The sequence below is a fragment of the Coffea eugenioides genome, chromosome 6 (genome assembly GCF_003713205.1).
Source record: "Coffea eugenioides isolate CCC68of chromosome 6, Ceug_1.0, whole genome shotgun sequence".
NCBI classification, from domain to species: Eukaryota; Viridiplantae; Streptophyta; class Magnoliopsida; order Gentianales; family Rubiaceae; genus Coffea; species Coffea eugenioides.
In genome coordinates this window covers 10,631,482-10,648,489 of record NC_040040.1, presented here as the reverse complement: position 1 = coordinate 10,648,489, position 17,008 = coordinate 10,631,482, and the positions used below count along the sequence as shown (strand labels likewise).

The 17,008-nt window shown below is 37.1% G+C and overlaps 2 protein-coding genes across 2 annotated transcripts; one reads left to right on the top strand and one right to left on the bottom strand.

The window, feature by feature from the left end:
- Window positions 1–1,490: 1,490 nt before the first annotated feature.
- Window positions 1,491–5,365, top strand: LOC113775789. The gene is made up of 6 exons (XM_027320799.1): window positions 1,491–1,738; window positions 1,830–2,019; window positions 2,447–2,633; window positions 3,291–3,494; window positions 3,787–4,086; window positions 4,176–5,365. The coding sequence occupies exons 1-6, from the start codon at window positions 1,532–1,534 to the stop codon at window positions 5,164–5,166; spliced, it is 2,079 nt and encodes a 692-aa protein (XP_027176600.1). The 5' UTR covers window positions 1,491–1,531; the 3' UTR covers window positions 5,167–5,365.
- Window positions 5,366–6,439: 1,074 nt separating this feature from the next.
- Window positions 6,440–12,391, bottom strand: LOC113775228 (beta-galactosidase). Its single transcript, XM_027320012.1, is given in 19 exon segments — window positions 6,440–7,111; window positions 7,189–7,394; window positions 7,501–7,611; window positions 7,938–8,048; window positions 8,156–8,265; window positions 8,372–8,481; window positions 8,601–8,776; window positions 8,989–9,153; window positions 9,251–9,369; window positions 9,574–9,661; window positions 9,789–9,894; window positions 10,010–10,098; window positions 10,514–10,657; window positions 10,814–10,906; window positions 11,013–11,079; window positions 11,273–11,385; window positions 11,496–11,591; window positions 11,715–11,824; window positions 11,827–12,391. Coding segments are annotated over 19 exon segments (2,166 nt in total). The 5' UTR covers window positions 11,870–12,391; the 3' UTR covers window positions 6,440–7,002.
- Window positions 12,392–17,008: the final 4,617 nt, after the last annotated feature.

Genomic DNA, 17,008 nt, shown 5'->3' with positions numbered 1-17,008 from the left:
TCTATTTTGGGGAAATCTAAATTATTCACTCAAAAATAGTGCAGACATAGAGTTGCTTATTAGTAGTAATTAAACTAGAGGTGGCAATCTGGATCAGAATCCATTTATCCATCCATTTGACCCATAATTAAATGGATTTGGATTGCCGATTTCCAGTAGTGGCTTTAAATGGTTTGACCAATTAAATCCACTTAACTTAATGGTTTTAAATGGATTATCCATATAAACCATATAAACCATATAAAACCAATTACTTCAAAAAAAAAAAGTCAATCCCTCTGACTCTGAAGTTTCAAACCAATAAGTTCTGAAGTTCCATAATACCCCAGTCGCTGCCATGGATAAACTAATGATGCCCTAATTTCTCTTTCTTTCTGAATTTTTGGTAACTGGTAAGATGAAACCCTAAATTGTCTAAGTGACTTCTATTTAATTCTTCAATTAGAGCACTTGATTTGGCCAGAGTTTTGAGATGCTAGTTATTAGTATACCATAAACGAAAGCAACCCCTGGTTTTTTATGATGTTAAAGGTAGTATGGAAATGTTGGCCAACGGGTCGAAATGTATGAAGATAAATCATACGACCCGAATATTCTACAACTAGTGCGAGATTGTAGAATTTTGTTCAGATTTGAGGATTAGATACTTTGCGAGCTTTAATCCATTTTCTTCAACAAAGGGAGAAGAAGACAAATAAGAAATAGACAGAAGAAAACAGAAGAGGAAAATGAACAGCAAAGATAAAGGAAGGAATTTCCTATTTGATAGTTAAATGGATTTTAAATGGATAATTGGATATCCATCATCCATTTGGATCCAATCCACATACAACCATTTACTAAATGGACTTAAGTGGATTAGACCATTTAATCCATAATCCATTTACGTGAAACCAATTATAATCCATATATCCATTTTGACACCTCTAAATTAAACCATTCAAATACGACACAAATACTGAGATGTGACAAAAACTACATGGCATTTGAAGTTAAATTTCTTTATGGGTTTTTCTAATAGGTGTTTGTTAATGCATCTAAATTTCATTTAACTTATTATATATATACACATACTAAAAATTATTATCGTCCTTTACATTTATACACATTGTTTAATTAATCTTACTTTTCAAAAAATCTAACAATTGAAGTAAGGCAATCGTTAGACGAACCATTTCTTTATTAATAGTAGAAATCAAATGCTTTTAATCCATTCCTTACTTAGCAACAAATATCAAATTAAAACAACAAATACTAAGCAAACGTTATTATGTACTAGTAGATTGCACACCTACCAAATAGGAAGGACAAGAAATAAAAATTTTTAAAAAAAAAGAGGGACAGAGAGAGAAAATTTTCCAAACAACTAATTTTATTATTCTTAGAAGCCCATATGGTAACCTGAAGCCCAAGCCCAATAGAAGCAATCCATCCCATAAAAACCTCTGCCGAGATCTCCCCGCCGCTTTTTGGCGGGAAACCTTTCGTCTTCTGAGTTCTGAGCATCAGTCCGTCAGCATATGATGATGCTATGACGAAATTTTCAGAAATAACATCTCTTTTTTCCTCGCTTGCTTCGAATGCAGGAGCCCTAGATCCAACGGCTACAAATGAAGATGATGAAGATCTCGCCATCACGATCTCCAATCTGAATCGCTCTCTCAACCTGAGCGAAACTCAACCTAGCACCAGAGTTCTGGACACTGCGCTCTCTCTCATGTGCTTCACTGCTCCGCAGGTCCTCTCTAAACTCAATCAACAACTTTTTCAACGTTTTCCCTTTTGTATTTTAGTTTCTTATTTTAAATATACTTTCTTTTATTTGTTAGGTTTTCCAATCGGTGTTTGATTGCACGGTAAAGACGATCGCCGCAGTTCTGTCGTCTTCTGTCGAATGTAAGGTTATTAAAATTGGTAAAAATGAGGTCTTGCGAGTTGGCGGATCGATTTGTAGGCAAGACTGCGCGGAAATTATAGAAGCATGTGTTGATGTTTTGGAAAAACTGGAAGGACATCGAGGTATTTTTGGACGTTCTTTCTATTCTAAATTTGCTTTTCTGTGATATATTCTTTTTGTTTTGGTGCATTCTCTGAAGAATATTAGCGTCACGTTTTTGTTGTATTTCAATTTTGTAGCTTTCAACACTACTTAAAAATGCTGTGATGGCTAGTTTTAGATGATATGGCAAAAAAATTACTACTAGTAAATAATTAAAGATGCCAAGTGTACTAGCATTTCAAGGATAGAAATGGCTACGATGGGTACATTTTGGACTTGCAAAAATGTTAAGTAGGACACCTTCAAATGGTTGGGCGGAGGGAGTAATGGTGTGAGAACTTACTTTAATCTATAATGCTGATCTGAAATTGGCATTAACCATTGAACTGATATTAGTGTTTGAAATTGATATACTAGCCTACATTGTTCGTCTTTTTCATCTTGTAGGAGATCTTTCTCTCTCAATGGTACATGCTGCATTACGCATGGTGGTACTGGCTTCACGCTTTAAGTACACTTTGGAATCAAGTGCTGTTCTTGATGTTAAAACAGTTGATGGATGGAAACTTTCTTTTCAAAAGCTACTTGCCCATCTGCCAAAAGAAAGTTGTATGAGCAGAGATATGCCAGTAAGGTGGGTGGTCTGGACTTTGGAATTCCATATAGCAATCTGAGGGTGTCTATGTTTTACAGCCAATGTGTTGCCTTAAAGTGTGCTATTCACTTCAATGTCCTGAATATTTTATGTTCCTTCTCTTTTGTGATTAATTTTTATCCAGTTGACATACTCGAGAATGCTGATTTTTATCCCCATCACATACTTGAGAATGCTGATTAATACTTCTCTAATTACGTACTTGCGAATGCTGATTTGAAGACAGAACTTTTTGTAGTTATTTTGTAGATCACCAATTTGCCATTTCAGGTTGAGCTGTAACTTTTTTTAGTTATTTTGATTCTTGGACATGCGAGATATGTTTACTTACATGATCTTCTTTCTCATATGATATTATAAGTAACATCTTCTCTCTTTGTTCATTTGTTCATAGTGTCCAAAACTTTTTATATCTTTTTATGTGGTGAAGTGGTGTAGATGTGAAAATGTGGACTGTGAAATGTAAATGCTTGAATTAAGAAGATGGCTGGACATCTGAAATCATCATGTTATCTTGGTTGATTCCCCAATGAGCTTAGAGGACCTCTATGGTTTGTAATTTCTTGAACAGTTTGCTCATCTCAATATGTCATGCGCAGATTGTTTCATATCTTGCATTAACCAATACCTTTGCAGGTTGCTGTGTTGGTATCTTGATCCTGCCCTTCTAAAACATAATATGTCGCAAATCTTGCAAGAGGTCAATAAAAGACCTTTGCTTTGCCTGAGTATGGCCTTCAGTGAGATGACAGAATGGCATTGCATACTGATATCCTTGACGCTTGCTCCAGCTCTTTTCATTGAGGCTAGGGCCCTATTGCATAATTGGTATCTACTAACGTGAGTTCCTAGTCACAAATTTCATGAACTCTGTTGTCTACAATAGGTCTGATGTTTTGACTACTTGATATTGAAGTTTAGCAGACTCTGGGTTCACACCCTTTGCTTGGTGTTTTACGCTTTCTGGTGTCTGTCATGATGGCTTTTTGTTATTTTTGATCTTCACGTGCTAGAATTTTGAACTATTGCTATTTGCAGCAACTTGTTTATGCTTGGTCAGAAAAGAATAAGCTTCTTTATTTTCACATGAATTGATGTCTCTGCTCCCTCACTTGGTAGGATTCAATGACAGGGGTTTGGCTTCTGTGTTGAGGCTTCAGATTCAGTTGGTTTCACTGGTTCTAGACATAGTCTCCAGACCAATGTCGTGGGGCTTATCAATGGAGACTGGGTCCAAAATGCCATTTTGTGATGCATATTTCCCGTACAAGCAAAAATCTATAAGAATTTTGGCTGGACCTCTGTCGTGGGAAAATTTTCAGCAGCTAGTTCAGAAGATAAGCAGATTGGTTTCTCAGGGGGGAAAAGACTATAACGGAAGTTCTGAGCAAGGGGTGTTGAAGATGGAACTGGTGGATCATAAATCTCTATGGTATGGTTTTGCTATATGGCAGACCCACGTCTTTTGATTCCCCAGTTTTTTTATACAAAGAAACTTATGTTTATTCTCCTCCACAACAGGGCTACTGCTATAAACTTCCCTGATTGGTTCTTGTTTGCCTGTCTACTACTCTTCTCTGCTCCAGACTTTCAGGGCATTTCCCATTTAAAGTACATGATACACTCCACTGATAAATCATATGATGAGGAAGTGCCTTATTGCGCTGCTGCAGCGAGGTATATTGCATGGATATTGGACCCTGTTACCGAATCTAATCAAGACTTGCTAGTTGATTATTTGACCAAACTATCAGGATTATGGACTTCAAAGCGCTTTAGCTCAGGTAAATGCTACCAGGCATCACGGGGCTGCAAGGAAGAAAGTGAAATTGAATTGGTGTGTCTTGAAAACAGAATCCTCAAATATGACAATCATTCAAATTGGATCTGGTTGAAGGAATTTCATGACGTGTGCGTTAGATATTGCAGACAAGTTACTGGTTTTGCATCTGTAGCAGCACAAATATCACAAGGAGATTGCAGCCAGCAAAGTAGATTAATTAGGATGATCCCATTAGGCATTTTGATTGGATTCCTTGATTCTGTAGATGAGGTAGGATGTGAATTATTTTTGCATTATGCTGCAACTGGTACTGTCTTAAAATGGACAGAAACACAAATTCATGGACTGAAGCAAAACGGAAGGATCTGTGAATGGCAGGAAGAGCCAACTACGTGGAGTCAAACATGTACGGCAGAAGAGGCTGTAGCTGGAGCCTCTGTTGTCTTTGATCTAACTGATGTAACTGAGAAGATGTCAGCTTCTTTATTTGAAAATGAGGAGAGTGGCTTAAAGTTTCTTCATGGCATGAAACTGAAGGTTGGAAAGTATCTCCTCAAGTGCGTCAAGAGGCTTCTCCATTTTCAAGCTGATGAAGCAGCAAAACTTATAATGTATAGGGACCTCGTCCATAGCTTAGTACGGTGGGAACGTCAAGGACAAGATCCCCAAGACTACAAGGACCTGGAGGATGTCATCGACGCCTTGAAAGGTGCATCAGCTTTCTTGTGAGGAGATTGTGTAAAGAAGAAAATTTCCTCCTGCAAATTAGAAAAGAATCATTGGCCTGATTGGATAATAATGTTTAACTTTGTACAAGTGCAGTATACGTAAATGCTGTTGCAGCAAATGTAGTACGCAACCTTTTGGGAGCAAATCGTTCCCCGTATTTTTTACCTTGATGCTTTTTTGCACGAATATATCCTGAATTTGTTCTCCGAGCTTTTTAAAATCTACTAGTAATATCTTATGTACTTTGCATGTGATTATTTTATTCCAAAAAAGAAATATTTTGGGTGTGATTATGTTAGCCCAAAAAAGTGATATGTTTTGGTACTAAAGTATTGAAAAAATTGCACCAATCATTTCTCACATATTATTGATGTGATATTTTAGTTCCTTAGAATCAAAATGATCGATTTTGGTCCCTAATAAACAGAAGAGGCTCGCTTTTGGTCGTTGCTCAACTTCTTGCTGGAATTTTTGCTAGAAATTTAGTCCATCGATTGAGGATTATTGGGTTCAGATTTATCATGGATTTTGATCTTAAGGATCTTTTAAATCATTGGATGTAATTTGATTGCAACTCTGTTTGAGTCTTGTGGAGAAAATAGAGTGGAAAATTTGGATTTCTTGTTTGATTCTTTGGTTTGTGTTTAGGTGATGATTTTTATTTGATTTGAAGTTTGGAACATGTTTGAAATGATTTGGAAACTTGATCAATGCCAAAATAAAGTTGTAAATTTTGTCGAAATAACCTTTGGACGAGTTAGGTTTGAAAGTTTGCAAAACTCAACAGTGAAGATGATAGGATCCGGCATCATCCAACTAAAATTCAACCAGAAAATTGACTAGGTATCAAATGAGAACGTTTTATATTTGTTAAAAACTAAAACCACTCATTATAATTTTGAATGATTAAAATTTCATATCAATAATATGTGAGTGACGATTAATATAATTTTTGCTAAAACAAATTACCGTGATAAATTATTTTTTCTTTTTCTTTGAAAATATTTATCTACATTGAAACTTTGGATCTAATATTTGTTAAAAAGCTTATGGTCCCACAAAACACATTGCCAATTATTTTTGCTCAATCTCTCTGAAGGATTCCGGCTTAGTAACAAGTTTACAAGCTGGTGTTGATTAGCAACTGCATAACCATATTAACTAGCAAATCGCATTCAGGGCCATGCAGCTTCTCAACGAAATCACAAGGCGTATCGGCATGGTGTAGCAGCACATTAAAAAAAGAAAAAACAAAGATAATATGTCATGATAATACGAGAAGAATAGCAACAAGGCTGTTTTCATATCTATACATTACGCATAGCAAGAAGGCTGCTGTCAGATCAGTACATTTTACAGTGACAGGCCAATCAGGCTTTGCTACTGAGATAAGCACACAGGATTGCTCAAAACAAAAAGGCTTAAAGAAGATATGTATGGACCATGGAGGAGATGCACTAGTCGCAGTTTTATCAGAAAACCAGATATAGGGGGCTATGCTTTAATTTTCAGTGCATGTCACCTGCATACATCAGGCTTATTTGGAGTTGCCTCCAATCGGACAGACATGCTAATGAGATACATATACGGGACTTCTCATAATTCTAAAACTTAAAAAAGATGTGTACACAGGAGATGTACTATTCCCCGTTGTATAAAATATCTGAAGAGAGCTAGCTATCCTTTGCAGAGTGTATGCCGTTTACATACATCATGCTTATTTGCAGTCGGGTCGAGAGTGTGAATTATTCACAGTGAATGATGCCTATACAGTTCTTCATTCATGACACCAAATTGGAGCCTTCGTATTATCCCAGCATTGGATTGGATACCAAGTCATCTTGTCCTTTTAACCAAATACAACCAAGTTGAATCACCACCCCATTCTTCGAACACAACCAAAAGATTTCCACTTGGCTGCAGCCAAGAACGAGGAATATGGTACCTAAAATTTAGAGTGTCATCAGAAGTTATCGCATTGCTTACACAATCTATAATCTAATTGCTGAAATTATTAATTACCATCTCTGAGAAGGTTTTCCACAGTACATCTGGCATTTCTTCTCTGAGAAAGTCCCGGCATAATTACAGCCACCACAGTTGCCATTTGCAATATATGCCGGCCAGTGCCTTCCAATGCTTTGACCATTTACCCACACTTCTCCTTTCCCCATACTGCCCATATCTAAAGCTATTGGATCGTTTCCCGGGGGTGCGTCGAAAGTAGTCTGAATGGAAGTGTACATTGTTTGAATTAATAAACGAAATTTTAGCAGGAAATGTCTCAATTATAATTTTGAGGGAGTGATCAGAGCATCATCAGAACACAATTACCTTGTACCATGTCAGAGGCTGCTTGTTAGCCAACAATGATCCTTCTGCCCATTCGACAGAGGCACTTCCCGTGACAGTATGGAGACTTTGAGCTTCACCTTTCAAACCAACCTGATAATGAACAGCCAAATAAGTGTCAATCCATGAGCATGCATTCTGGCAATCTCTCGAAAGAAATAGCCATTTGAAAGACTTCCTATTGCAAACACGCCCAAATCAATGAACTTTCAACTTATTAATTGACTTTGTTAATTAACAGTTTGGTATTGCTATGATGCCGGAAGTGATACCAAACTGCTTTTGTTTCTTCTTTTTCTTCCAAGGCTTTTGTCACTTGTCGATATGGGAGCTAATCATGCAACTGAAGTTCTAGAATTTTTCTTCCTCTCTTGGTAACTCACAATATGGAGTAAAAACAAAAGCAAATACTAATGAACCTTGTATGTCCATCTCTGCTTTGTCAGGTCTCTTGTCCCCGCATTTAGACCCTTCAAGGTTATTGGACCCAGAACACCTGTATTCCAGGTTTCAAAATGCACCCCAACATTCTGAAATACGATGAAAAATGCAATTAGTACGCTTGAAGAAAGCTTAACCAAATGCAAATAGTGATAATATTCAGGAAGCGTGTGGACATTATCAACTGCAAACTAACCGCTAATCCCACAGCAACACTAAGTAAAGAAATCTTGTTGACACCAGCTCTAAGTTTTACATTGCTACTGTATGTCAGTTTTGGATTGTCCAATGAACCATACACCGTCCCTAAAAACAGACCCGTTAAGTATTAGCATAAGAACATGACAAAAAGTGAGTAGAAATGTACAAGGCAGAACTTGATAATTTGCAAACACTATGGAAATCTAACTACCTGAAAGTTGACCATTAATGAAAACATGCAAGGCATGGCCAGCTGACATAACAGTGAAAAGGGGGTCCTGTCCACTCTTCAGGAATCCTTCATTGGATGCAATATTCACGCTGGAGAATCAAAGGAGGCAAGCAGGGATGGGTTAAAAAGAAGACTGAAAGTGATACTGAGATCTAGATACAGGATTTACAAAATGCTTTAAAGAACTTATTAGATAATATACACTCACTCTGTCAGGTACCACAAATAGTCCGAGGAATCTCTTGTCACGTTCAATTGCTCCCACAATCCATTCATTACAAGCACATCACTGTCGTCTGCAGAGGGTGTTTCATCAGTGTACGACTGCCATGATAATTTACCACCTACAGGTGTCATCAATGGCTCTGAGCTTGGGGAATTAACCTGCAAAAGACCATACACTGGTGTTGCTTAGGTTTAATTGTTGCCTAAAGCTACGAAATTTGACTGCATAGAAAAAGATTAAATTTTGGTCAGAAAACGGGGAGAATAAACATTAGAACGACCAGATAGGAATATTTACACGTATATCAAATCTCCTTCATGACTAATGGAAGAAAACAATTGCTGGTCACCTTAGAGAGCTATTTCCTTACCTTTGCAGTGTTGTAGACTACGGTCTTGCAGTCTGGAAGAATACTGACAGACCAGGGTGGCAGGTCATATGGAAGATTTTGGAAGCTCACTCTCACTGAATATGTTGGGTCATAGTTAGAAAGGAAAGCAGCACAAGCTCCAGATCTTGATTTAAACACATGAGCCTAAACAAGTTTATGGAAGCATAGTTAGATTCAGAAAGTAAGAGGTGATAACACCAATAAAATTGCTGATGTTGTCAACCAACTGGAATCAATTTACCTCGTGATTCTTCCCGAGCCAGATAACTGTGGGATACGTTGAAACCATAGCTGGTTCGCATTGTTTGATAGCCTTATGCAGATCTCTCAGGTGCCCCCATTTTGGTTCATTCAGTAGCCCTAGTAAATTAACCACAACATATATGAAAAGTTGTATTCAAGTTCTGAAGAGACAAGCAGTCATATTGAGAGCTGCACTTTTGCTGTGAGAGACATCTGATGTTGCACGAAACAGTCATTCATCCTTTTTGATCATCATATGCCATTTTATGCGCAATTTACAAAATAGCGAAGATTTAAAATTGGTATGATACTGAAACGTACCATATTCATCAATTGGAGCATCATAGTCATAGCTAGTGGCAACAAAAAGACCAGAAGCAGTCCGGCCAAAATTTGTTCCTCCGTGATACTGCAGCCGCCAATGCAAAAACACAAAATACACAGACATTTCAAAACATAGTAAGTTAATTACCTAAATCATATAAAGGCAGTGGGCTAGAATTTCTTTCCCAATATGCATTTAAGATTTGACTAACCATATAGTAGTTGAAAAAGGAACCATTGTTTTGGATAAACCTTGCAACTGCATATGCCAAGTCCTCCGCTGGTCGATGGGGATTTGGTCCTCCATATTGTGTATACCTGGGATATAGTAGGAGGGACATCAGAAGGTTTCTTAATGTCTAATTAGCACCAAAACCTAGAGAACAGCGGGAATGGATAAAAAGGGAATTTTCTTTTTTTCCAAGTGACTCACCAGCCAGTCCAGATTTCAGTAAACATTTTTGGTTTGTAAGGCTTGTTTGGAACAAAACCTTCACAGTAGAAACCATTGCAAGCGTCTATCTGCAATAGAATAAAATAAAAAGAGTATGAGAAGCTTGAGAACAGAAAATGGAGCACTTTTGCAGATTCACCTTCAAGAGAAGAGCTGGAACAGAAAGACATCGAATTCAGCAGCCGAATACAAAATTCATTTTCAGATTAATAGATTTGTCCGACATATTTGTGGGCATATTAATTTGTCTCCCTCAGTAAGATCAGCCAAATCTGTTGAGCCAAACCTAATGGGTCAAATATCAAGCACACAACCAAACATCCAAACTCTACTGATTGAAGATAATCTTTTCCAAGGACAAAATAAACAAAACCAAAAGCTTTAGGAACCATTTGGGCCCTATATCACCCTAATAAACTCATAGCTTATTAGAAGCGGGAAAAAAGGGGGCAAAAAGAAGAGGTGGTAGAAAGAATTGCTTACAACAGGATCAGGGGCATCATCTTGCTTGCACATGACCCATGGAACACCAGTGTTTTGAGCAACAGCCATTTGTGCCGCCCATTTGGTATATGCTTTACCTGGAGCTCCGATCTCCCACTCAACTGGGCCATACTCGTTCTCTATCTGGAAACATGCAAATATCCCAAATAAATCCTAAGAATTGGTTGCAACAGACCTTGTAATAAACGAAAAACCACGAATGAAACAGAACCCATATCCATCTAGAAACACGGAAACAGACAAAAAAAAAGAAAAGATCACAAGTATTTATTTTCCAACCTGGGACATAATAATTGGTCCTCCCTGAGGCTCGAACAAATTTTCTGACTTCATCAAGTTGACAATTTTCGTAACAAATCCTTGCATTGCCGCCTTCGTCATGGTCAAAAAGTAAATTTCAGAAGTCAAACTAAAACCGAACCATAAACACAGCCATTGGTGGATTTAAAAAGGGACCCTTCTGTAGTTGAGTTAGTACCTTAAAAGGCCCGTTGTCTGTCCTAAATTCCATGCCGGGCACGTATTTTAGCCAGACCGGGAAACCCCTGCATCATTAAAACAGAGAAGAAACAGAGGAATTCAATACCAAAACCAATACCCATACATTTCTATTACTAGTCCAGTATTACTTCCCATTTCAACATTAATGAGTAAGAAAGACCTTAACGACAATAATAAAAGAAATTTAAGATACATGTGAACGTATGAATGTAGTAGATATTTATTTATCTGCATTACCCAAAGTTCCATTCTGCACAAACGTAGGGGCCAATGCGAAGATGGGCGTAAAGACCAGCTGCTTTTACTAGCTTGAGGAATCTGACGATATCGCCCCTGCCCTCAAAATTATACTGCAGAAATACAAATTCGAGATAAATATAGATTACAGGAAGGAACCTTTAATTTTCAGATAGAAATGATCATTGTTCAAGAAAAAAGTGGATTGGAAATTCAAGAATACCTTTCCAGGAGAAGGCTCGTGCACATTCCAAAATACATAAGTTTGTATCACATCCAAGCCTCCGTCTTTAGCCTTCTGTATAAGATCAGGCCACATCTGCATCCCACCCCAAGTAAATAAGTTGAAAAAGAAAAAAGACTCATCAGAAAGAAATTCATCACTAAAGCATGCATACTCGAAAAGACAAAAACAGGGGATATTCATATTGGCGATTGTTACCTCAGGAGTGCTTCTGGGATAATGAATGGAGCCAGAAATAAGAATTTTTCTCTGGCCATTAATGATGAATGACCTGCCATCATAAGAGACTTTGGCTCTAACTGTACAACTAAGAAATGATATATGATCAACAACAAAATGTTGGTTCTCAACATTTTCCTAATTGAGCCCCGGAATTCTCCTATTCTCTTTTTTCAGAGCCTCAAATCTCAAAGCCAAATGGGGTCCTTTTTGTCCTTGAGTTCTTCGCTTTTTACGTTCTTAAAATTTTGCCTTTTGTCGGTACTAAAATACAAAAGAACAACAAAAGAAGCTGATAAAATAGAGGGAAATAACAAGCAGCCTATGTCCCGCCTCCTTTTCCTTTCCTAATCTTTCTCCGGTGCTTCTTTTGAGAATGAGATGTTTATTCTATATTGATGATAGTATCCTGTGGAGATGGTTTTGGCATTTATGGAGCCAAGGGTGGCAGGCAGCCTGCAAGTACGAATTTGGCTTTGAAAAAGAATTTAAGCATGAAAGCTTTGGAGGCCTGCTAATGGCTATTTATACAAGTAGAGAGCTAAAGATTGGAGGGAAGTGGGACACATTGTTGGGGGATTGGGTGGGGAGGCCGGTTGGGGATCTATCTTTTCTGCTTAGAAATTCACGCTAATTCAAGCAAGCACATTTGATTATGTGACTCGGAGTTTTTGATAAGATGACAATACTGCTGAACAAAATAATACTACTACTACTCAATTGTGAGTCATTTTGGACAATCTTTTTGACTCTTGCCTTTGAAAAGACAAAAAATATATCCCATATTAGGATAAGGAGAATTCTTCAAAAAAAAAAAAAAAGGATAAGGAGAAAGGATCCTTTGGGGTGGTTTTGTTCGTTACATTTTTAACTTGAGGTGTAGAATGAAGGAAGACCTGTCGTCTTGTACTAGTTTTATGGCTGCGATTGAGGAAACGAAAAGAAAATGAAATTCCATAGTTTCTGATGCTTTACACATAGGTGAGGAAAATGGAGAAACGTAACATCGTTTTAGCTTTTGTGAAAGGAAGCTACAGGGGACGTACGCTTGACACTACTAACTAGAAGTGTTAATTAGCTTCAAATTTCTTCCAGTTGGTCGAATAATTATTGTGAGTATTGTTTTAGAATCAATATTGAAAATTGACAAATAAAAACTGGACGGATGCTTGGCTGGATTCTAGTTAGAAATTACGGCTCTCCACTTGCACAACTTGTTTTCACTTTCAATAATTCACAGGCGTTGATGGATGAACTTGTTTTTTCACTTTCAATAATTCACGGTTATTGATGGACGAGTGACAATTATTTTGAAAAATAATCTTTTATATAGCGCAAGATTTACTAAAAAGTGAAGGATACTTTCTCGAGTTTTATTTGAAACACTAGCATAGATTTGCGTTGGCTTCAGTTATCAGTCCCATATCAACTTCAAGAAAGGTATTAATAATAGGCACAAAAATTTTAGGATGACCAAGAACTAAGAGGGTGTGCGCATATCTAGTTTTTCACTTTTGTTCTTCAATATTTTATACACGAGCTCCTAGAAACACACTGAGTTTGTTTGGATAGAGAGAATTTGGAAAAAAATATTTTGCCTCACAAATTCTAATCACCTTTTTATCTTCCCAATCACCTTTTTATCTCACACACATCACATCACAAAAAGTGCTACAGTAAATATCTCAAATAAATCATCCAAAGAAACTCTTATCCAAACAAACTCACTAGTAGTGGCTAAAAATTTCAGAAAATTTGTCCTTGCTTTTGTCACTTTTCTTCTGTGGTTTCGCAGCAGCTCATGACTCACGAGTTGGTGAATAATCTGCTGATTTCCATTTGAAAGTTGGGGCAGCATTCCATTCCGATCCCTCCCTCGTGCATAAAAGTCATCAAATCCGAATCAGCTTTCAATGTTGAGTTTCTCTACTTCTGCACATTATACTTGATCGCCCTATTGGATTAATCAGTAGTATTTGATCACCCTATTTGACCAACCAAAAAAAAAAGGAAAAAGAATAAATATTGGGCTGATCAGTAATTCATCTCCTGATCATCTTGAAATTTTACCCATCTGAAGCCCAAATTAACTACTACTGACAAAAAATTCGACAGTTTTATTTTAGCTTCTTCTTTCTTTTAATTGAGGTATAGCATTAAAGATTCCAAAATTACCAAATTCTCATTCTTTTTTCTTTTTCCTTTCGGGACTGTGTTCAAAACTTGGAAGACATGTGTTGGTTTGTTACTTGTTGTGGTTGATGAATTATGGAACGAGACTTGGCTCGAAAGAAAAAGTCAACCAAGAAGACACACCACAGCACTGTAGTTTTGGACTTTTTGGTTCGGTTTCTTTGAAAACAAAGCGTAAAAGAGATTTTTTTTTTTTTAAAAAAAAAAGACAAAAGGAGGAGACAGAGAGCAAAGAGGTTAAGTAAAGGGTTTGGAGTTGGCTCCTCTTTTTGCACTTTTGTTTCAAATTCGTGTCTGCTACGGCTCCAATTTCTGTTGCACACACTACCCAACCCAACGCCTCCTCTTTCAGTGTAGCCAGGTGACGGCCAAACCAAAATCCAAGCAAAAAATTTGAAGCAAATGGACCATAAATGAATCCAAGTGCTTTTTGGTGGTTACATTTGATGATGAATTGCCAGAATTGCAAGTGCTTCTATGATCAGCTACGCATTCTACAACAGCTTTTGCTGTGTTGGTTTTGGCTATCTTTCTTGGTTTTGAATTGCTACATCAAATTGCACTCCAGTTCCCTAAAATATGCCGCACGTTTTGAGGTGCATTCCACCTCAACAACCAGAATTCTTCCTCTTAACACCCTTTGTTATGTTACCAAATGACGCACCATTAGAGAGAAAATTCATGCTTGATTTTGTTACATCATTTCAACCGATTTATAGATTCTATCAATAACGTTTTTTCTTATACATCCCATTGCTTTCTCACCCTGTGTTTGGACAACCATTTTCCGTCGAAAACTTGCGTCATTTTCCGTGATCACATTTTTCTATTACTTTTTTTTTTCACATACATCGAATCGCTACAATAATTTTTTTACAAAAAATCCAAGAAAATGCAATCCAAACAAGGCCTAATTTTTTTTTTAAAAAAAATTCAAAATCTAGCAAAGAAAGAGTGTCGCTTTAGATTATTCTTGTGAGCTTTTCGATCATCACTTTCCATAATTAATTGTTACCAGAGTATACAGTAAACAAATACAAGACCAAATTTTTTGCCCAGAAAAAGGGAAAAAAAAATCCTTACTTTATTTAAAGCCCCGAAATATTGCAAAACAGCTCATGGAAAGAAACAGAGATAGCGTTTATTTAGTAACATGAATAGTCAAAGCGTCCAACTCAATCTCACTAACCTATGCGCCAAAAAATTGTAGGAATTGGACTTTGTGATACAATAATAATAAATGTTTCCACAAATTTATGCTAGGAATAGTAGCGTGATGACAATTGATGTATTCATCATATTATTAGGAACAATAAATGTTCATGTACACGAAAAGCTACCAGAAGTTTTGAAGCCGGTGACTGTACGGTAATTCCAAGCAAGTCAAAATTGGCAGTCCATTTCACGCCCAATTGCTTGCTCAAGTAAAGTATATGCTATATATCCTTCTAGTTTCACTAGAAAAGTCGTCGTAATAGATGCTTAGACAAAAAAAAAAAAAGAAAAGGATTTAAAAGGTGGATGAATGGAAATTCTAGCTTCCTTCTAATTGACAAGACAACAATCAAAAGTAAAAGTATTACGTACGATTTTGCAACAAAATCTTTAGTCTTGAACACACGTCTAAAGTTGTCCCGCCGGAATGGTCCAGCGACAGCGCCTCTCACCAATGATTCTTGAGATCACAAGTTCGAGTTTCCGTTACGTTGGATTCCTCCGCGCACTTAACATGTTTGGACCGGATTGGGGCGCCGGATCCGGGCTGCAGAGAATTAGTCGTGGTCCTGTGTCGACAAAAAAAAAAAAAAAAAAGAACACACGTCTAAAGTTGAATAATTAACTGCGTACCTTCTGCTTTTTGCTAGTTTAATAATTCCATCCTTCACATATAGCTTGAGTGACTACCCGCCCCCGTTTAATATTCTCTCCCTATGTGGCCTATATATAATAGTAGTTCAAAACTTTTTCTACACTCAATTCCATAGTTCTATTAATAATATTGTATTGTATTGCCATATTGTATGTGTGCGCAGACTTTTCTCTACTGTCACTACTATCTTCTTGTTTTTATGCTCACGCCAAATTTATTCATCTATAGATGACAAAGTCAAGTTTCTTTTCGGAGGATACCTACTCAATATGTTTTTACCATCTTGCTCTGAGGAAAAAAAGGCAGGAGGGAAGTTTTTTCGTTTCTCTTGTAAAATATTCCAAAATAATATGCTGGCAATCGGAGGATGTATACATACTACTAGCCTATAGGAGTCTAGGATGGTCGATAATATGTTTACGATGGGACTGGCCAATTCACTAATGGCCGTCTATACTCAATTATAATACAGTGGTCATCTTCTAGCTCTCCAAAGGCGTCCTAATCCTTGAGTTAATCAAAATTTTTAAAAAAATAACAAGGTGGTCCTAATCCGTGATCGGAGCCGTCATATAGACCAAAGTTCTCTTAACAAATCGATATAAGTTCACATTGGATTCGAGCCTCTTTTGAAACATTCGCTCGTCGCACAAGATTTATTTCGTACATCTGACCTCTTCGTATGATTGACGAGTTATTGCACGGAACGAAATTTACTTAATGCGTATTCTGAATTGACGGTTGTCGTTCACTTTTATAAAAAAAAAATATATTCAAGATCCCTTCACTCTTCAATCAACTTGGAATTATATATATATATATATATATATATATATATAGGTTCTTGGACAAAGTTTCTGATCCTTGCCTATCACCTATTTCTCGTTGAAATTTACCACAGGAAGTGGACGACTCTTCAAGTTACGGAAGAGTCTAAAAACCAAGATGAAGATGCCACGTCGGGGGCGGTCCTTCTATTTAGCGGGGCCGGACCTGCGTTGTTCCCTTTCACTTCATTATTAATTGTTTCTATCAACAAAGCAGAGACAATCTGTGATTCCTTTCATGCAACGTTCATTGTTGTGCTAAACTCTACTACTAATCCACAGATGCATGCATATTGGCCAGTTTTTGATTTCTTCTTCTTCTTCTTCTTCTTCTTTTTTTTTTTAAAAAAAAGAAAAAGAAAATCAGAACGTTTTTGTTGTGC